The sequence below is a fragment of the Rattus rattus genome, chromosome 2, assembly GCF_011064425.1.
Source record: "Rattus rattus isolate New Zealand chromosome 2, Rrattus_CSIRO_v1, whole genome shotgun sequence".
NCBI lineage: Eukaryota > Metazoa > Chordata > Mammalia > Rodentia > Muridae > Rattus > Rattus rattus.
Genome location: NC_046155.1, coordinates 34,542,320 through 34,564,089, shown reverse-complemented (window position 1 = coordinate 34,564,089; position 21,770 = coordinate 34,542,320). Strand labels below are relative to the sequence as shown.

At 38.3% G+C, this 21,770-nt stretch overlaps 1 protein-coding gene across 2 annotated transcripts in view; it reads right to left on the bottom strand.

Moving 5' to 3' along the window:
- Kif20b (kinesin family member 20B) overlaps positions 1 to 21,770 on the bottom strand; it is a 52,723-nt gene that overhangs the window by 25,533 nt on the left and 5,420 nt on the right. Inside the window, exons 5-17 of one of the 2 annotated variants that reach the window (XM_032891828.1) lie at positions 20,483 to 20,667; positions 16,640 to 16,676; positions 15,993 to 16,217; positions 15,372 to 15,483; positions 14,274 to 14,345; positions 14,042 to 14,188; positions 13,130 to 13,292; positions 12,111 to 12,398; positions 11,058 to 11,197; positions 10,761 to 10,902; positions 9,537 to 9,765; positions 6,480 to 6,514; positions 1,775 to 1,916 (exon numbers count right to left, since the gene is read on the bottom strand). In XM_032891828.1, coding sequence (XP_032747719.1) covers positions 1,775 to 1,916; positions 6,480 to 6,514; positions 9,537 to 9,765; positions 10,761 to 10,902; positions 11,058 to 11,197; positions 12,111 to 12,398; positions 13,130 to 13,292; positions 14,042 to 14,188; positions 14,274 to 14,345; positions 15,372 to 15,483; positions 15,993 to 16,217; positions 16,640 to 16,676; positions 20,483 to 20,667 — 1,917 coding nt within the window. The remainder of the gene's footprint in view (positions 1 to 1,774; positions 1,917 to 6,479; positions 6,515 to 9,536; positions 9,766 to 10,760; positions 10,903 to 11,057; positions 11,198 to 12,110; positions 12,399 to 13,129; positions 13,293 to 14,041; positions 14,189 to 14,273; positions 14,346 to 15,371; positions 15,484 to 15,992; positions 16,218 to 16,639; positions 16,677 to 20,482; positions 20,668 to 21,770) is intronic. The other variant, XM_032891829.1, reaches the window with a different exon arrangement.

Below are 21,770 nucleotides of genomic sequence, written 5' to 3'. Positions count from 1 at the left end.
GAAATCCCAGAACTGGGAACGCTTTGAAAAGTGGATGTCTGGGGCTTGCTGACTCATGAGTCTAGCCTAATCAATGAGCCCCAGGTCTCAGTGAGAGATTCTGTATCAAGGCTAGAAAGGTAACTCTGTCTGTAAAGTGTATGTCAGGCAAGCATGAGGACCTGAGTTTGATCCATAGCACTCACATAAAAAGGCCTGGCAGCATGTGCTTATAATCTGGCCAATGGAACAGGCAAAGGCAAGACATGCATTTCAGGTGTGATGCTAAGATTTCTGTGCAAGGTGGAGCGATAAGGATTTGCCCTCAATCTTCTACAAGAATACAGCCAATTTTCCAAACACCATTTATTAAATAGGCTGTTTGTCCTCCAATGGATATTATCATTTTGTCAAAACTCTAGTGGCTGTGAGGGGAGATTCTAGAGTAAGATCCCTGAGGTGGAAATACACCTACATGTGGGTAACCACTCTATGGATATGGAGGACAAAGCAGGCTGAACAGTAATATTCATCTCTGCTTGCTGATGGCAGGTGCAGTGTAACCGGCTGACTCGAGGCCCTGCGCTCAGGCCTTCTTCCTCATGATGAACTAGACCTTCCAACTGTGAACCAAAATAAACCCATCTTTTCTTAACTCGCTCTGTTCAGAATTTGTCAGAGCAGTAAGACAGACCAGGATTACCTATTTCATTTCCTATGGGATAACTTAAAAGCTCACTAGATAAGTTTTAATTACTTATATAACTTTAAATTTGGAATATCTTGGGCTGGGTAGATGGCTCAGCGATAAGAGTACTTCTTCAAGAAGTTCCATTTCCAGTACCCAGATCGTGGCTCACAAGCATCGCTAACTGCAGCTTCAGCGGATCTGTAGCCTTCTTCTGACCACGAAGGGCACTAGGCACACACATGGAACGCACGAATATATGCAGGGATGCTCACAGACATAAAAAGAAATGCATCTTTAAAAAAACTTATTTTTAAAAACATATAATTTATGTTGCCTTTCTAAAAAAGAGGTAAAACATTTGGTAGCGCCTCATTTGGCCTTGGTACAGCCTCTCCATTTATCTTTTTATTTGGATTTTACCGTTCTGTTGATAGTTTGATATGGAGCCCAGGAAGGCCTCAAACCCACACACATGCAGGCCTGAACATAGGGTCATGGGCACATACAACATCCAGCTGCTAATCCCTCCTTCCTAAAAGCTGCTGGGCAGATTTTCAAAGTTTTCCTATATTTGCAATTGACACTTTGTTAATGATTTCTTAGTTTACTCTAAACAGGCTAGCAACTCTACAATCTTAAAGATCTGCCCTTATCTTTTAACAAATTTGATCATTTTTAAGTACTTCAAAAGCGTTTTCATCTTACAGTATTTTTCAAGAGACTTTCTTCTGGCATTTTAATACAGCTCAAGTACAGGTTTGTTAGTAATATTTTGCCCAATCTATCAACTATTCTCTATTTGTCCAAATGCATAAAAAATGAAGAGTGAAAAAAAATGAATACAGACTTTGGCAAAACACAACCCTTTTGTGAAAGTGACTTCTACCTATTAAAAGCACAGAATGAAATATGAAGCAGGGAATGACAAAAGCTCAGCACCTAAACCTCGCTGACTGCACATAAGATGATTCTACAGACACAGATCCCTGACAGGTGAGTGCATGCTAACAAACCCTTGTGGTGCTTAGGCCTTCCTAAAGCCTGCTCTTGGTCAGGTCACTTCCTGCTTACGAGACACCCTGCAGGTAGCTGAACAGCCAGTACCTTTCTTTGCTGGTGGCTCACCAAGCTGAAGTCCATCTTCATTTAATCTTTTCCTTTCTGAATGTGTCTGGGTTCTACTCTTCTTGGGCATTTCAGTTGTTTCATTACCAGTTGACTTATTGCTGATTAAAGATGTATCAACCTAAAACAAAACAATTCATGAGGAGAGCTACACACACAGGAACTACCCACATTACTTCTCAATCAGTTTGCTCTCAAATTCTGAAATACTTTGCGCACTGTTTACATCGCACCCTAAAATATCTGGAGTCTCTGGCAGCAGAAAGCAGTTACATAGACATCACTAAAATCACCCCCTAAGGCAGAATGTGCTTCAGCTGTGATGAGAACGCTTATGTTGCAACTACTCGGGAGAATTCTGTGGAAGATGCTCCAGCAGACAAGCTCAAGACCAGCTGACCAACACAGTGATAGCCTGTCTTTAGAAAATCAAAAGCTTAAACTAAATAGTAAAGCGTGCTTTGAAATAAAATACGAAGTATCACATATATACATTTTTATTAATCTAGTTCCAATAACTTATCATAGTAATTAGTAGACAGTAGATGGTGGGTTTGGCCTGAAAGAAATCACTTTTGGTTTCTCATGCTGATGCCCTTACCTTATTAAAAGGAGCTATTTCCCTCAGAACAGATTCATAAGTCAGAACAACATGTAAAATATTTAAAGAATATTTATGAAGTGTAATACAGAGAGCTACCTCTGGCCATATGTCAAAAATTAAGGCCCATCCAGCATGGAGTATGCCTCAGTAACAGGATGTTTGCCATTATATGTGTGAGGTTCAGAGTTGTAGAATTTAAAATATAGTAACGTATCATGTTCAGATAATTCAGAGAGTGATGGTTGGTACTGAATACCTTTCTGTCAAAAAACAAAGAGTCTGATCAGTAACCATGAGATGTCACTCTTGCATGTTACGATCACTAAAAACATGTATGTATGAGTGTTTCGACTCCATGTGCGTTTGTGCACCACATGACTGACTGGTGCTGGCAAAGGTCAGAAGGTATCAAGATCTCCTGGAAGTTGAGTTATTCATGGCTGTGAGCTGCCATGTGGGTACTGGGGAGCAAGCTGGGACCTTCTGCAAGAACAAGTTGTCTTTACCACTGAGCCAACATTCCAGGACCCTAAAAAAGCATTTTAAAGAAAAGAGGAACACTTGGCTAATAGTTTACTTTACATGTGACAGTATTTTCCTGCTTTATATCCCTGTAATAGAAAATAATTCAAAGATGTTCTAATTTAGAAAAAGGATTCATGCTAACAAGAGAGCTAAGCAAACTCTTGTCACAAGCCTGAAAGCCTAAGTTGGATCTCTGAGGCCCATGGGTAGAGGAGCAGAACTGACTCCTCCTGCATGCTGTCCTCTGATCTCTGCATTTATATCTTTGAAGACAACAAGCACGTACCATGTTGTTAAGAATTAAAGGACAGATGTATAATCTTCACCTAGACCATCTGAATAGGAAATTTGATGCTAAAAATCACCAGAGACTCTCAAGGCCATAGTATATAACTTTCTAAAGAAAACATCCTTGTAATAAACACATGAAAAACAGCGATTTTATTCTATTTAATTTCATGTTTTGGTCCCATGAACTCAGTACCAACCACCATTATCTGAATGTATCCAAATTCCTATATCCTTAGAATCCCTTCCAACTAGCCCAGGTTAAAACGTACAGTGTGCTGGCTAGATTTTAATATCAACTTAATATGAAATTGAACTAATGTCCCCGCAGACTGTCCACTGGGCAAACCTGTGAGGCATTTCCTTGCTTAATGATTGATGTAATAGGCCCTATCTCAAAGAGGCCGTTGCCACTACCCTTTGGCAGGTGATCCTGGGTTGTATAAGAAATCAGGCTGAGGAAGCTACTGAGGAGCCAATGAGCAACTCTCCTCCACAGAGTCTGCATCAGTTCCTGCCCTCCCTTCCTTGGTCCTTTGGTGATAAACTATAATATGAAAATGAAAGCTGAAATAAATTCTTTCCTCCCCATGTTGCTGTTGGTCATGGTGTTTTATCACACCAGCAGAAACCCTAAGACATCCAGTGTTTATGTGCTATTAGTTTTCTATTAGTTTCCTTCTCACATATAGCACATACTTAAGACATCATGTTTTAAAGATGAGAGTCGAATGCCCTCTTTTATACATTTTCAAGAATTTAGATCTGTACAACTAAATAAACTGAACTCAGTGGCAGGCTAAAGTAAGTCTCCTTTCTTATGTAAACTACTTTTGGATGATGCATATGCAATTTTAAAATATCAGTCTGAACCAAAATTTAAACATCACTAATTAAAAAACACTTTATAAAGTTAAATTTTAAAATACCTTAAAATGTGTTTTTCATACATTAGATGACAATTTATTGACAGTGCCACTGAAATTTATCGACAGTGCCACTCCTTTAATTCTACCGCAGAACTCTTAAATTCTCCAGTCTATAAACTTTATGCTTTCAGAGGCAGCAACTCACTATGTAGTTTGGTTGCCCTGGAACTCATGTAGACTCAAGAGACCAGCCTTTGCCTTCTCAGTGCTAGAACTAAAGGAATGTATCTTAAAGACCAGCATACAAGGGTTGGGGATTTGGCTCAGTGGTAGAGCACTTGCCTAGCAAGCGCAAGGCCCTGGATTCGTTCCCCAGCTCCGAAAAGAAAGAAAGAAAGAAAAAAAAAAAAAAAGACCAGCATACAGAACTATTTCCTTTAAAAAGAAAATGGCAATGATTGGAAAATATATTTGGAGAAAACTAGAATGTAAACATGATGTAGCATTGGAATATTTTTCAATTCTGAAACAAATAACCAATAGCAACACATTACCTAGTATGATCATATATTTTTACTATTGCTACTTTTATAGGCAGGGTCTCAGATAGCCTAGGCTAACTGAATATTATTGATTCTCCCGCCTTCACCTCCCACCTCCAAGTACTGAAACTATAAGCATGTACCACCATACCTCACACAATATTACATCTGCTTTAAACAAAATGTTAGTGAGGCATGAGAGTTTGTGTTTTTAACCCTACCATGAGAAAGGCTAAGCCAAGACAGCTGCCATAAATCTGAGTTCAATCTAGGCCACCACTCTGAGGTCCTGACTTTAAAAACTAGATAGGTAGACAAAATTTTAGAGAGTGGTAACCAGTACAATAGATTAGTTAAGAAACCAGAACACCCAGACCAGTCTTCCTAAGTTTAAATCTTTGCTCCTGACCTTCAACTATGTCATCCTACACAAGTCATTTAGTTCTAGGAAAAAAAAGTGGCACAATGGTACAAGTCTATTTCAATAATTGAAGATGAAGACATAATGTCCAAGTCCTAGGCTACATGGCAAATTAGAGAGCATTTTGAGCTACAGAAGACCCAATATTAAAAGGATAAGGAATAAACTACATTGTATCATGAAATTGTTATTTAAATGAGTTAATATAAAAAACAGCTAAAAGAGTGCCTGGGAAAGTATATATACATATATACATGTATATACGTGTGTGTATATGTACATGCATATGTATATACATATATACATAAGAATGTATGTATACACACACATATATATGTTATCTTCTGTTCTTTCCTTTTTCCTCTTGAATTAGAAGAAACATTGTATGAGGGCTTTATTTTCAATTTTAGATCATTTAATATCCTTTTAAACTAGAACTACTTTCTAGTTTAGAAAGTAATTGTGTAAATTTGCTATAATGTACACTGTTTTGACTATTTCTTCAAATATTAGCCACATCTGATCATAACTTAAAATGTTTTGCTATTTAAAAGCATAACTAAGTTAAAATCAGAAGACAGACATAACTAAGTTAAAATCAGAAGAGACAGGAAAACTGAGGAGTTCTGAGCATTAAACTCACTCCGTCCACACATATTTACAATCTCGTCTTTGAACCTTTAAGCATCAAATCCACCTGGACCCAGCTTGGTAACTATCTGACCTGAAGTTAACAAGCTCTGCCCATCCAGCAGAATCAGCCTCTGGTCAAACTCTACAGTGCTTGGTCCACCCCACATATAAAACCACTAGGCAATTTATAAACACTGGTTAATGCAGCAAATCAACATAACACACTACTAAGAGAATATAATCTAGTATGTAGTGACAGAATTAATTCAAGATTATTCAATAAGACCAAAGATATAATCCCATTTTTAGAACTTTTAAAGAATGGAAGTTCTACATATGCATAAATCAAAAAGTTTGAAGGAAGTCTCATGACCGTCACTGAGAAGCAGTATACAGGTGACGACAGTGCTGAGTGGCTTTTAGACATTTACCTTTACTTGCAATTGACTGTGCATGTGTATAGGTATGTCAGTGAGAAAGATCTGTGGATGTGTATGAAAGTGAGGACGAGGTGTGTGCACTCGCATGTGTGTATACACGAGCACATAAGGGCAGGTGCCCTCTGAGGCCAGATGCTCTGAGTCCTGTAGACCTTGAGTCATGTGCAGTCTATGAGCCACCTGACGGAGGTGCTGCCAACTGGATGTGGCTCGCTGTGAACTAGTGGACCCATCTGTCCAGCCCCAGCCTCTGCATTCTTCACAGTACCTTCATTTATAGCACTTTTCAAAATATTTTAAAATAAGCATATAATTCATTCCACTTTATTTGTCTTATCAAGACAAAGTAAAGTTTAAATTACCTTACTTGATGTCTTGAGTGCCTGAACCAGAGAGTCTGTAAAGATAAAGAACATGTATAAGAAAAAAGCTAAGCGTCTAACAACAAAAAGAACCCCACGTGAAACACAGGCTATTAAATAACATGAAATTCAGAAAAAGACCTTTGTCCATGCTTATATTAAACTACAAAATGATGTTTCAGAAAGTCACTTTCAAAATTTGGAGCAAACTGACAGGCACAGGCTAAAAAGTAGAAACACGGTAGACACACAGAACAAATAGGTAGCGCTTGACTGGTCCACTTCACAAGACACCTTGCTATCTTCTATCTCTCTTCTTTCTCACATAAAGGATGGAAGGCCTCACCTCTCTTAAAACCCAAACGCCACTATGCATGCATGCATGCATTCGTGCATGTGTGCCTGTGTGATTTCCTCCTTAAAGGTCAAATGAAGTATCAATTCAAAAGGCTATTTTAAACCATTCCACAGACATGACCCTCTCCTCAATTATTCTATGAAAAGTTTTCACAAAAAATATAAATAAACAAATTTAACTGCTTTACAACTCTATGCTTTCTTATAAAGACTCTTGTTTTATCTCTGGGTTGCTTCTGTTTATTTGCTCTCATTTTAAGAAGTTTTTCCTAATAACAAACACTCCTTTAGCTATTGTATTTGTGTATGTGCACACCTATCTAAACATGGGGGTCGTGTACTCATGTGTACTTGTAGAGGACAGAGGTCAACCTCAAAATGTCCTTCCTTAAGCACTGCCCTCCTTTCTCCTGTGAGCCACAGTGTCTATCTGAGCTTGTGCTTAATTAAGCAAGGTTGGCTAGTCATCAAGTTCCAAGACTTGTCTCTGTCCATGTCCCTAGCACTGGGATTACAAACACATGCCATCATGTCTAGCTTGTTCTGTACAGTCTGGGGACTCAAACTCAGGTCTTACTACATGGCACCAACTTTATTGAGCCATCTGCCCAGTTTTAAAAATAATGAATTTACAGTAGTAAACCACAAAACAAATGGTAAATATAATGAGCTTTGCTATGTAGCTGAAAGCATTTTCTGGTCACTACGCGTGATGGTTTGCATATGCTCGGCCCAGGGAGTGGCAGGATTAGAAGGTGTGGCCTTGTTGGAGTAGCTGTGTCACTGTGGCTTTGGGCTTTAAGACTCTCATCCTAGCTGCCTGGAAGTCAGTCTTCTGCTAGCAGCCTTCAGATGAATGGAGAACTCTCAGCTCTGCCTGCACCATGCCCGCCTGGATGCTGCCATGTTTGGACCTTGATAAGAAGGGACTGAGCCTCGGAACCTGTAAGCCAGCCCCAACTAAATGACACCAGGAAGTGAGGTGGAGCTGAATCCCATTGAATTAAGACAGTAATGACCTCATAGCAAGACTCCTCTCAGCTAAATTTAGATCCAGCCATGGTGGTACACGCCTTTAATCCCACGAGATAAAGCCAAGCAGATCTCTGAGTTGAAGTCCAGCCTGGGACAGAGCAAGGTCTAGGTGAAGAAAGCTTAAATCCAGGCATGATGGTACACACCTTTAATCCCAGAAGACAGGCATGCAGATCTGAGTTCAAGGTCAATCTACAGAGCAAGATCCAGGACAGCGGAGCTGAGGTAGTGAGGGAGTAGGAAAAGAGGAAGCTGGTGATAAGATAATAGAACAAGGGGGTCATGTTACAGCTCCAGCAAGCATCAGAACTGGCATCTTTGGACATGTGTCTCTGGATTTACAGTGAAGAGGGAGACTAGTGGGACAATTAAGCATCACTGAATTGAAATGTTCTAGGAAGTCTTTACTGAGAGCACAAAAAAGCTGTGTCCCAGAGATAGCCAAGGTTGTACCTCGTGCTGCAGCTGAACTTGGTAATGTGTAAGGATCACCCACGTGGTACTGGTTTTGAAGGGATGAAGGGGTCATGAAGAGCAACTGAGGCTTGGCCCTGTGAAAAGCCATAGAAGGCCAGTGGTAAAAGTGCAGCCTGCATTACAATTGATGGCCCAGGACTGAAGGGGTCATTTGAGGCATGACACCATGAAGAAAAGCCTATGAGAGGCTATTGGTGAAACCTAGTTGCAGTAGAAGACCCCAGCGTATTGGAGATGCCAGTACCATGGGATGATCACCAAGAACAGCAGCAGCAGTGGAGTGGATCAACCTGAGCTTTGAGTGCTACAGAGGGCAGAGCTGGAGAAGTGATGCAAGTCCTTTGGAGGATCCCACACATAGAAACAAGAAGCTGTAATACTGAAGTTGCCTTGGTGACCCCAAGATTTTCGAGATGCCAGAGCCACAGGATATTTGCCGAGGAAAGCTGCCAACAGGGAGTGGAACCAGCCCAGGAGAAAGAAGTCTGTTGCAGTGAACAAAGATGAAAACAGAGTTGGAAATTTGAAGACCACTTTGTCATCAGACATGGAGATGTAGAGTTTGGAGCTGGTTTCCTGTCTTGATTTGGGGACTACAGTTAAGTGACTGGATGGACATCATTAGAAACTTTAAACTTTGGACGTTTTAACATTGTTGAAACTGCTATAGACTATGGGAACATTTGAAGTTGGACTAGATGTATTTTCCTTTATGCTATGTTTATACCCACAGACTCATGTGTTTGAACAAGCCTATGGGCCAGGGAGTGGAATGGGATGGTTTGTATATGCTCAGCCCAGGGAGTGGCAGGATTAGAAGGTGTGGTCTTGTGGGAGAAGATGTGTCACTGTGGGTATGGGCTTTAATACTCTCATCCTAGCTGCCTGGAACTCAGTCTTCTGCTAGCAGCCTTCAGATGAAGATGTAGAACTCTCAGCGTCTCCTGCACCATGCCTGCCTGGATGCTGCCATGCTCCCACCTTGATGATACTGGACTGAACCTCTGAACCCGTAAGCCAGCCCCAATTAAATGTTGTCTTTTAGAAGACTTGCCTTAGTCATGGTGTCTGTTCACAGCAGTAAAACTCTAAAATACTACAGTTAAAAAGTGGCCCAAATCTCAATACTCACCAACAGCTTTTTATGTATTCATAAAACCCAAATAAGTGTAAAATACATGCACTTACCACTCTCTCTATTTTTTAGCTCTTCTTGGGCTTTAATTAATTCTTCTTTAGTTTCAGCTAATTCTGCTTTAACTTGATTATACTTTAGCTGCAAACAAGCAATAGCCTCCTGGGGATCAACAAGAGATGTAATATACAAATGAGCAAGTTCGGCCTGTTTCTTAATATCAGTGACATCATCTTCAAGAGAATCAAAAATATCTTCAACTCCTACATAATTATGAGATTCCTAGAAATAACAAAAATCACATGTCTAACATTAACAGTGGACTTCACTACATGAGGACATAACCTTAAGGATTCTTTAAATTACATGACACCACCCCCCCATCGCAATTATACAAACTTTTGTGTCTTAATTTTCATTTTCTAAAAAACATAGAATACAAATATATATATCATAAATCTTATACTCTCTTCACAGAGCAATCTGATCACCTAATTCACATATGGAGGCTTATGTGGCATTCCTCCATTTCATACCTACGTCCACATTCCAAACCCTGTCACATCACACCAGGATGAAGTGGCAGAGAGCCCAGAGCTGTGGCCAGGGCATCCCATGGTTGAGAGACAAAGCACAGCACACACTCAGAGAGAACTCAAGCGATCCCTTGGAAAAGCTCATCAGCTTCCCTGGGAGCAGCAATGCTACCAACTTCCCCTGAGTTACTTTCTAACAAAGGCAGGCCTTTTCATAAGTAAGTGTTTCTGTTTTCATTGATCAATTAAGTAAGGACCCTTTAAAGGCTCCTTTACATCTTTAATTTTCCATCATAAATTTTAAGACATTTCTGAAAGGAGTATTCTTTAAGCCAACAAAAATGACTGTTACTGCCTACAAGCAATACAACGACTTAAAAAACCCTGAAATGGAAACAAATGCCACAAAAATGTGGTTCTAAAAACATTCATTCCGTTTAAACTATCTGTATATCTAACAAAGTGACACACTACTGTCATCTCAGTACTCAGGAAGCCAGGGCAGGAAAAATGGAGTTCCAGACAGCATGGGCTATATATGAGCACTGTCTCAGAAATACAATCCAAAAATTCCTATTTACTAATTCTCAATAATGCGTGCCTCATCACAATAAAGACAAAAAGTATCGTTTTAATTTTAAACAGTAATATATTCTAACTTTAGCATTTTTCATCATTGATGTTGGGTATTAAATTCTAGTACCAAAATCCTCATTATTTTTAATATTTTCAATGACATACTTCAGTTTCAAGTTCCATGGTACAAATTCTGCTTGCTGGTTCATCTTGACTCTCACCATGTTTTCCAACCAAATCTTTGAAAATTGCTAAGCGACGTTCAGCATTTTCTTCTAATATCTCCCGTTCATGAAGAAGTGTTTCCCTTTAAAACAAAGTAATTCCATTAAGAGAGAAGTTTAATCATATGTAACATCTTTTGTATAGTCACTGCTTTCAAAAATCACATAATATAAATTAAGAAATAGCTATTAAATAAATAAATCTCAATTCTTGCCGCATCATGAAGAAATAACTTACTTAAAATCAGCTTCCCTTTGGCTCCAATACTGAGTGAATTCCTGTGTCACTTCTTCTCGGATTTTAAATTCCAATGTTAACTTTTCTTTTTTTTCATTTATTAGTCTTTTTTTCAAGTTTTCTATTAAATCCAACAGTTTCTAAAATAAGCACAAATACTTCATAGAAAAAAGGAAATCCCAAGAGAAATATTATCAGACTGCTCAAAGATAGCTATTATAATTTAGTCAATTATATTATCCTTTTTAATGCTACTGATAGTTTAGCAAAAAAGAGTCCTTAACCTGAAAATCCAAGTGGGACTCTCCACATTTTAGAACAGACCTACCCAAGAAGAGTCTTTATCTTAAGGACAGACCTACAAAGGATGTTTCACTGTCTGGCAAACAAACTACTGTAAAAACACAGACACTTATCTTCCACTAAGAACTGCTTAGTAGTCATTTTTTTTTTTTATTTCCTTGAGATTGATAGCACCACATTTCATACCCAGAGAACATAAATGGTAGAGGTTGGATTGAAATGTACTATTCACTGGGCATGGTAACCCAAGGCTGTAATCTCAACACTCAGAAGAAAAGGGCAGGTGATCTGTGAATTCCAGGCCTGTTAGGGAAAGGAATATGACCCAGAAGATAACATTCTTGCTATACAAGCCTGAGGACAGGAGTTCAAGAGTTCAGACACGTGCATGAGGTCCCTTGAAGCCATATCTACTACTTACTGTTACCTCCTTGTATGAGAAATGGATTAAACTTCTATGCCCATGGTAAAAAAAAAAAAAAAAAAAGAGTTTGAATACCACCCCCACCCAACAATCTCTCTCTCTCTCACACACACACACACACACACACACACACACTGACACTGACCTGTGACTTCTACATGCACATACTCACATGATCACTTACACACACACACACACACACACACACTCTCTCTCTCTCTCTCTCTCTCTCTCTCTCTCTCTCTCTCTCTCTCTCTCAAAGAGAGGGCATCAGGAATGATATCTAACTTCAAAACAAATGAGCCAAGCAGGGTCCTTAATGCTACCTTGTTCTTCTCGTGACCTGTGCAGACTCCGCCTTCTTCTAACGGCTTATCAATATCTTCATCTATAAGTTCAGTTTCCATGTTTTGTGTTTCTTCATTTTCTTCTAAGTCCTCGACCAAATCTTCATTTTCAACCACATCTTCCAGACTATTTTCCCATGAAACAGTTTTTCTTTTTACATTTAGTATTTTATTATCCAAATTACTGCCTAGTGATACATCTTGTAAAGATTTGGTAGACCCAAACGATTTCTCTTGAGAAGAACTTAAAGTATCTGGAACATAGACCTGTTAAAATATCCAACATGGCTTTTACAAGAGAAAAGGAAGAAAACTTTTTATTTTGAGAGTTTCTCACCAGATAGCATCAGCCTACCTGGAACTTATCTGCCTCTGCCTGCCGGTGCTAGGGTTAACGGTGTGAGCCTAACTTTCTAAAGTAAGTCAGATGACAATTTCAATACTAAAGCCAGGCAAAGATTTAAAAAAGGAATTAGCATCACTAAATGAACCTTATGGTAAGAAATGTCTACTTTGCATGCAATCTGTAGGCAGACACACCTTTCTATGCTCTCTGTATTGTCTGGCAGAAACAGCCATCACTCATAAGCAGATGAGCAGCAGAGTGAACAATTCATCCCATAATTACCATGAATCCATAGTCTATCACTAATACTAATAGCAAAGGTCATTTTACTCCTTTCAGGGACAAAGCTCAAATTTTCATGTTTTTATAGTTAGTTCAACAATTACAATTTCATTTTCAAGTATTTCCTAGTCTTAGAGTAACAGACACAAACTATTATTTCACAGAACCATTACCCAGGCATGGTGGCACACACCTGCAGTTCCACACTGAACAAGCAAAGGCATGGGGGATTTCTGTAGGGGGATTGCTAGGTCAGGCTAGGCTACAGGGAAAAAAAAGCAAACAAATCCCAAAACACTAGCTCTTCCAAGACAAGCATGAGGGCTCTATGAGATGTTCATACATTTAGCACAGATCTAAATACACTCACCTTTTGTGCAACAGTTGAGAACTTCAGTACATTGAGTGTCTCATCATAGGCAGAACAACACTGACTAATATTGATGATCATACATATTTTCCCCTTTCCAGTAAAAAAGCTTTGGAAATAGTGGGTCAGTTTACTTTCTCGAAAAGGCACATGTTGTTGAATCCTACAGGAAATTTTGAAAACACAGCAAGTTAAAATACATTTCATGTAGGGTTATGAATATGGCTCAGTATGAGAGCTCTTGCCTAAGATGGGCCAGGTCCCAGAGCTGACTTTCAATACTACAGAAATAAATACACTCCCTTGAAGTTGTGTTGCTAATAAAATTTGGTTAACTCAACTGTATTCCCCAAAATAGAGTAATTTTACAGCCCATACTATAAAATTGCTTGACTAACATTGTGAAGCTAATTAATCTATTATTTAATCAGCCTAAAAAGATAATTAATGCAGAAGCAAGCCTATCACATCTACAAGAATGCACAAAATATATTACTTAAGAATATCATAGTTTCAAGGCTGGTATGAAGTTCAGCTGACAGAGTGGTTACCTAGCACACATAAGGTCCTGAGTTCAATCTCAAGCACCCCATGAAGAGGCATGATGGTGGTGCACATCTGTAATCCCACTTGAAAGGTGGAAGAAGAAGGACTACAAGCTTGGGGTCATCCTTAGTACATACTGAGCTCAAGGCCACCCTGGGCTACATGAGACCCTGACTTAAACACACACACACACACACACACACACACACACACACACACACACACACACATGTTTGAGATGCAAAAACAACATCACAGAGATCTTCTTGAGAGAGAGAGAGAATGCATGCATGCATGCATTTTTAGAAAGTACTTTCTAAAGAAAGCAAAGTTAAAGATTTTGATATTTATACTAACAACACTTACTTTGACTTTTCACTGTTCTTCAAAACATTGATGCACTTTCCCAGAGTCAGTAAAGAAGTGTTGATATTCCCAGCCTCTCTTAACCTTTCACCCTCGTTTTGTGTCTTCATGCTTCGTTCTGAACCAGCGAGATCACATAAAGACAATCTAAATCAACCCCCCCAAAAAAGGTTACTGTAAAACTTCTCAAAATGTTTCAAAATAACTACAATTTAAAAAATGTTCAACTTACTCACTAACTCGTGTTACACGAGGTATTTCCGAGTCTTCTATCTGTAATATTCTAATAGTGAATATGCTGTGACTAAAGAGGAACACAAAGACCAAGTATTAGCATCCCACTCTACCAGAGACAAGATCTAAAACTGCACCTCTTCACACCAGTTTCTCTATCATCCGCCTCAGATACGCTGCTGCATCTCCCTGCCAGCCACGTCAACCCCACACACCACTCCCACCTACACCCACCATCTCGCATCAAGTCAGCACTTGCCCAACTCCAAATCCCCCAAACCGTCCCCTCTTGACACTTCAATTTCTATAAATTATTAATAAAATCATGTGTAATAAGATTCAATATGCAGCTACTCCTGGGGATAAATCAAACAGATCTAAAGTTCAAGGCAGCCTGGGCTACTGAATGGGGCCCTGTTTCAAAATAAAAAGTAAACTGATGGCTGGAGACGGATGTAGGTCAGAAGAATGCGTGCCCAGTGCGTGTAAGAACTGGACTCAGCCTCCAGCACTACAGGAACAAACAGGACTGTCCTGGCAGAGGTCATACTATTAGTGAAATTGCTGGCATATATAGATAGCTACATTCTTTGAAAACATACCTAAAGCAAAGCATAAATCTGCCCCATACACACTACTGTACATGACATTATCACATCATGTCCATATCAGTGTAGAGACAGGGCATTTCCTTAAGAGAAAGAATTTATGCATTTCACTGATAAACTTTACTGTGTCTCCTACCTCCAAACCCCACTCATCAAACATTCTTCCTTAATTAACCCCTGAGAGTACGGCCCGAATCATTTCCAAACAGTACATATTAGGATACGGCATAAAGAAAAGGCCACCACGATAAGCAACTGGGAAAATGATCCAGGGCACCGACATTTACAGAAACATCCTGCATTTTGGAAAACCTAATTAATATCCCCACACAAGTCAACTGGTACTTTTATCTACAGGTAGTTTTCATGCCTACAAATTCACAGTACATTTCAGAGACCCTACTGGTCACATCCACCTAAAATTAGCTCTTACATTTGCACAGACGACTGTGCCGTCTCAGGAGTGTACACAAGGGTTCAAGACTTACCTTCTGCTAGAAGCATTGTTCAGTTTTGTGAAGGCAACACTCTGATGCTTCACTCCTAGTTTTAAGAGTCTATATGCTTCTTTAGAATCAGATACCTGGATCCACTGCAGATCTTGACAAATAAATAAGATACGCACTAGTTTAGAAAATATAACATTGTGTTCCAGTATAATCCTCACAAAGTATTTTCCTAGTAGCACATAAAGTCTTCCTTCTGGTCACACATCCTAGAGCACCAACTGAAACTATTCCTTATTCCACAGGACATGTAACCTGGGCTACAAAGATACTTAGTACTTAAGTTCCCCAAGCACACATGAAGGACTAGCAACGATGAACAGTTCCAAATACAAAGTAAAATACAAATACAAGGTAAATAGTGTAAACATTCTATCTCCAAGAATATAATTTACATTCAAGCAAATCAATCAGGCTAGACCCTGATTCAATTCAATTATAATAAACATAACAAAAATACTTCCAAAGCACAAACTCATTTTCTTTCGGTTAATAATGGATAAAAAAATTAATTAAAAAATTTTCCCTTTTTATTGCCCATAACTATCACAAAAACTAACAGGCAACTTTGGAACACTAAAATTAAAATGGTCGCTAACATACCTTTTATAAAAGAATAGCCCTTTACATCTTGGGAAAGGCGTAGCATTTTTCTCTTTTGCAACTTAGAGGACACAGGAACAAACAAATCATAAATACTTTCATTGTAAATCTCAAAGAAAGAAACCCACACTGAATATTTTATATTATCCACATTGAGGCTAGATTGGTCACAATTGTTCATGGATTCTTCAAATTCTGGGATAGTCAAAGAGTTTGTTAAGCGTCCTATAACAATAAAAGGCATAAAATTAAGACCTTGGCTAAGTATGAAACAGAAATATATAGATCACAACTCCTAAAATCTTTAATCTCTTTACCATCTATCTCCATTGAAACATTTTAGGGATCAAACAAATGTCTGTGGCAATCAAAGCTTCGTTTCTTTTAATCATACTTTTGAAGAAAGAATCAAATACAAATTAATGCAACTTACCAAGAAAAATAAGAATTCTCTAATTCTAATTCTCAATATTAAAGTCAGAGTCAGAGAAAAGACATGATACTAAATGTAAATGAAACCTTACAGCTACTCACAGTTCACACAGCTTTGAAACATTTTGTAGGTACTACATGATCAAAAAAATCAACACTGTGATTCTGAAATTTCAAGACAAGCAAATGAACGTAAGTGAGAAAAGAATCCTTACCACAAAGAATGTCATAACTGTCATTATGTATGGTAACCTAAAAAGAAAGAGCAAAGTTTAAAAACACTTTTTGTTAAAAGCTAAATAACTAAGAGTTTAATCTCCAATCCAATTAAGCTACAAACTCATAACCTTTCAAATACTTAATTCATTGATTTCTACTTATACCTTTTTACCTAGCTAAACAATAATAAGAAATTTGGCAAAGTATCAAATAAGAATACCTTGTTTTATATCTGCCAACCAGAAATAACTGCAAATATATAAATATGCCCATTTAATTATTTTCCCTACATTTAATTTATATTGTAATATGCTTTTATCTATAATTAAAAATTACATATACAAGTTTGATAGATGTTTAATATAGTTGATATACAATGACTTGGTTTGGTTTGGTCTGGTTTTTTGAGGCAGGTTTTTATGAAGCCCGGGATGGCTTCAAAGTTGCTAATGTTATATACCACAGGATGCCCTTAAAATTCTGATCTGCCTGCCTCTACCTCTTAGTTGCTAGGACTACAGGTATATGAACCACGCCTAGTTTTATGCAGTGCTAGGGCATGAACATAGAGCTATGTGAATAGTAAACAAATACTAACAAAGAGCCACATCCCTACCCCTTAAACTTATTTTTATTTCTTTCGATTCCAATTTGTGCTATACATATACCTTTGGGTGTGGGGCTATCCACTTAAGCATGATTGACTGTTTATGGAACCCACTCTTAATGAATACTGGTTTTCCTTCCCCCAAAAAGACATTAATTGTCCACAACTCCTCTGGTGGGGGCTCATGAACCCCCTTTCCCAATTGTGCTAATGTCTTGACTAGCTTAATCTTATTCAGGTATCCATACTGATGTGAACCGATGAGTACAGAGGTCCTGTCCACCATGATGTGAACTGGTGAGTACAGAGGTCCTGCCACACTAATGTGAACTGGTGAGTACAGAGGTCCTGTCCACCATGATGTGAACTGGTGAGTACAGAGGTCCTGTCCACACTGATGTGAACTGGTGAGTACAGAGGTCCTGTCCACACTGATGTGAACTGGTGAGTACAGAGGTCCTGTCATATCCAGAAGATATTACTTCTGGTCCTCTCCAAACTTTGGTGCTTATCATTTTTCTGTTCTCTCTTCCAAAATCGGTCCTGCTCTTTGGAGAGGAAGGTGTACTAGAGGTTTTTATTGTAGCTAAGCATTACACTGACACTTCTTCTCTGTTCTGACCAGCTGTAAGTATGAAATAGGATCTAGGATGGAGTTAAAACTGAACAGACAGCTCACTTGTTAAAGGCATTGGCTTCTGTTGCAGAGGACCCAGATTTGGTTCCCAGCACTATTGTGGCTCATAACTACCTCTAATTCCACTTCTAAGAGATCCAAAGCTGCCTTCTAGCCTCTGTAGGCACCAGGCATGTACATGTTATACATACATACATACATACATACATACATACATACATACATACAAACAAATGCTCATACATAAAATAAAATAGAAGTCTTTAAAAGTATAGAGGTAAAGGAGGATCCTCACTGTGTTCTCTAGGCTGCCACTAAATACCTGGACTCAAGAAATCCACCTGCCTTAGGATCTGGAATAACTTATAACTACAGGCACATGTTACCAGACCAAACTGATGATTACTCCTAAAGTCTTAAAGAGGAAAATCATTACTATTTTGAAAGTTCTAATTAAAACAAATTAATAGCTTTTTATCTTTTTTTTTGTAATTTTCATAAAATAGAGCTTTTTATTAATTCTATGCCATTATTTCTATTTTTACAAATATCTTTTTTTTTTTTTATTAACTTGAGTATTTCTTATATACATTTCGAGTGTTATTCCTTTCCTGGTTTCCGGCAAACATCCCCTCCCGCTTTTAATCTTTAACAGTGAAAATATCTGAAAACTTAAAATCTAGAAAGACAGAAGATAAACTCATTTGAAGATTCTTTGAAACAAAGTATGATCTTCCATAAAACAGTCCCCTCCATAGCATACTATGTATTCATCTTTCTATTTACCAGTCTGTATTATGGTTTGAATATTCCCACTGAGGTTTATATCAAAAAGTAATCCCCATTGTGAATTAAGAGGTGATAGACTAGGCACAGTGGTTCCCTCCTTTAATTTCAACATTGGCAGTTAGAAGCACGTCTTTGTGAGTTCAAAGCAAGCCTGGTCTACATAGCAAGCTCCAAGCCATAGCTGCAGTGAGAACCCGGTTTCAATTTTGAGGGGGAAAAAAAAGTGATTAAATCACAAGGGCTCTGGCCTCGTGGATTAATCCATTATTAAGCAGTGGATTAATGGTTTATCTCAGAATCAGTGAGCTATAAAAATCTGTTTGGCTCTGTACCTGCCATGTGAGCACTAGATCACTTTGGGACTCTGTACTAAGTCCCCACCAACAAAAAGGCCCTCACTAGCTGAAAATATTGATAACTTCCTGTGAAATGGTTAAGAGGGTATAGGTACTTGTTGCCAAGTCTGAAGCCCTAAGTGAGATAGATCCCCATGGCCCAAACAGTTGAGAAAAGAGACTTATCTAAGTTTTCCTACAACCTTGACAGAACCAGATACTGTGTTGTATACATATTTAATAAAAAGCAAAATATACAAAAGAGAAGCCAATGACAGTCTAGAAAAGTTATAAGCCATTACTAGTGCATTTAACTCTTTTGTGTGTTTTGCTCGATTGGCCTGAGTGTCTCATACATGCTAGGCTAGCCTTCTACCACCACACAAAATCTCCAGCCCTTATGACTTATTTTAACAAATGAGTTCTTTAAAACGAATAAATCAAATGGCAACAAACACCTGAAATTTCACAGGAAAAATTCTAAGGTGCGCAATTACCTCGTTCGTAAAGAAACATAAACAAAGGCTGAACTGAGACCATCGTTTAGGCGTCTACCTACAGACTAGTAAATCAGTCTCAGGGCCAAGTGTTGGGCATACGCTTGTAATCCCAACACCAGGGAGTAGGACAGGCAGACTGAGTCAAGGGCAAGCAAGGCTGTATAGTGAGATTGTGTCCATAAAAGGAAGAGAAACTGCTCACTCTTGAACTCAATTTAGAGAAAGTAACAGGAAATATATTTGAAATGGAACATCCACTCACTGAAGCACTGACTATAGTAAGTTCACCAATATGAAATTAGTTTTTAACCTAATTTTTTTTAGAGGAAATAAGTTGACCACACAAACTTAACTGTTAATAGACACAATGATAGAGTACTAAGAGATTTAAGTCAGGCTAAATGAGAAACTAGGTTATTTTTTAAAGAATAGTATTTCACTTCTGTATAAAAGAAAACTGTATTCTGTATGTAAAATAGGGGAAGCAAGAATATAGTTCAAATAACCAGTATCAGAAAAGTAAAATCTGAAGGTTCTACATATGTGTGTATCATTCAGAGACAAAGCTCTCTCGTCAGGCAGGTGTGTGGTGCACCCAGTTAGTGTAGCACCCAGGACACGGAGGCAGGAACATTGCAAATTGAGGTCAGCTAAGCTAAGTAGGGAGCCTGTTATAAAATCGCTTTTCATTTCTTAGCCTTTTCTTTAAATTCTTTTCTTTGTATTATTTTCAAATTACTTCATACTTTTTCATAGCATTTCATATTTTCAGAGTACAATACTAATTCTATAACAAAAGACCAGTATCATTTACTAGTATTGCTTAGTATTGCTATTTGCTGCCTTACATATTTTTTCAAAAACAAAAACTAGTATGAACAAAACTAGATTATAATACAAGCTAAAATTATCCTGAAAGGTTAAAAACATTTCATGAGTTTTATATTTTATGTACTAAAATACTGGTGTACCTCTTTAATTTGTCGCAGCAATGTATTTTTGTTAGCAGTTTCCTCTTTCTCTTGATCAGATGACAACTGTAGGTATTCTCTACATCTATGTGGTTTGAAGCTCATCTTCGTATAGAGTTTTTCCTGAAGACTATCAAACAATACATTCAGTGTTCTAGGCAGAATGCCAATGTTTTCTTCTGTGCCTATAAAAGAATAGGACAAAGGCAACTGTTTTGGATTAAAAAAGCTCCTTTTACACTATTTAATAAGCAACAGAAAAAAGGAAAAGTGCAAGAAGTAAAGGAATTATTCAGGTTTCTATCATTTTAGTCTTTACTGTATTGTCAACATACTCTGATTCAATACCCAAAAATTTTATTCAGATCTAGCCCTAACATAGTTTCCTATCATCCTTAATTACACAAAATAAAAGTAGTTTCTCATTTATTCCGTGCTTAATTCTCTAAAGCATATCTTATTTTTCAACATCATTTTACTTTCTATTATATGTATAAAAAAGTTTATACATATATTTGAATAAAATATCATCAGCAATATATATGGGACGTGTTTTAAAAAATTGAGGGCATCCATGTAGGATGATGTCATCACGCAGGTGTAAGCAGGTACAAGATAGAACGAGGTCTGTCATTGGACAAGAAGGAAGGATGGGCAGGAGGAGTTTTAGAGAGAGGAGGAGACTGGAAAGGAGGCAGAGGAAGCCACAGAGAAAACATGGAGGCAGATGTTAAGACTCCTCTCTGCACATTTACGGATTGTTATGAATGTTCTTTAGGGATGGATGTGTGCAGGGCTTTGTATGTTTAGGTGGGCAATTATATCTTATCAATTGGATCAGAGGTTATTTGTTGTGTGTTCTTTCATGTGGTGATTTAAGTTCAAGAGATGTGGCGGCTGGAGACACTGGGCCACCACGGATTCTGGCATGGTGGCAGCCTGCCTTGGGAACTGGATGGGTAGAGACTGCTGCCAGGCTCAGACAGAAGTCATGGGCAGTGTGATATGGGATGGAGCAGAGCGGGTGAGAGGCTCTGCTGACTGAGATGAAGATGTCTAACAGATACCTTGGGGCACTGAGGTACCAGATCTAGTGTAGGCTAAAAGAAAGCATTTCTTTTTTTTAATAATTTCACAGCAACACATCCAGATAAGATGGCTATCTAGAAGCTGTCTCTGTGTAACCAGGCTGAGAGGGAGAGTTAGGACAAGAAAATGATAGAAAACAGCTGGGAGGTGGTATAATTGTAAAGTGCTTGTCCAGCAAAAGAAGGACATCAGTGTTCAG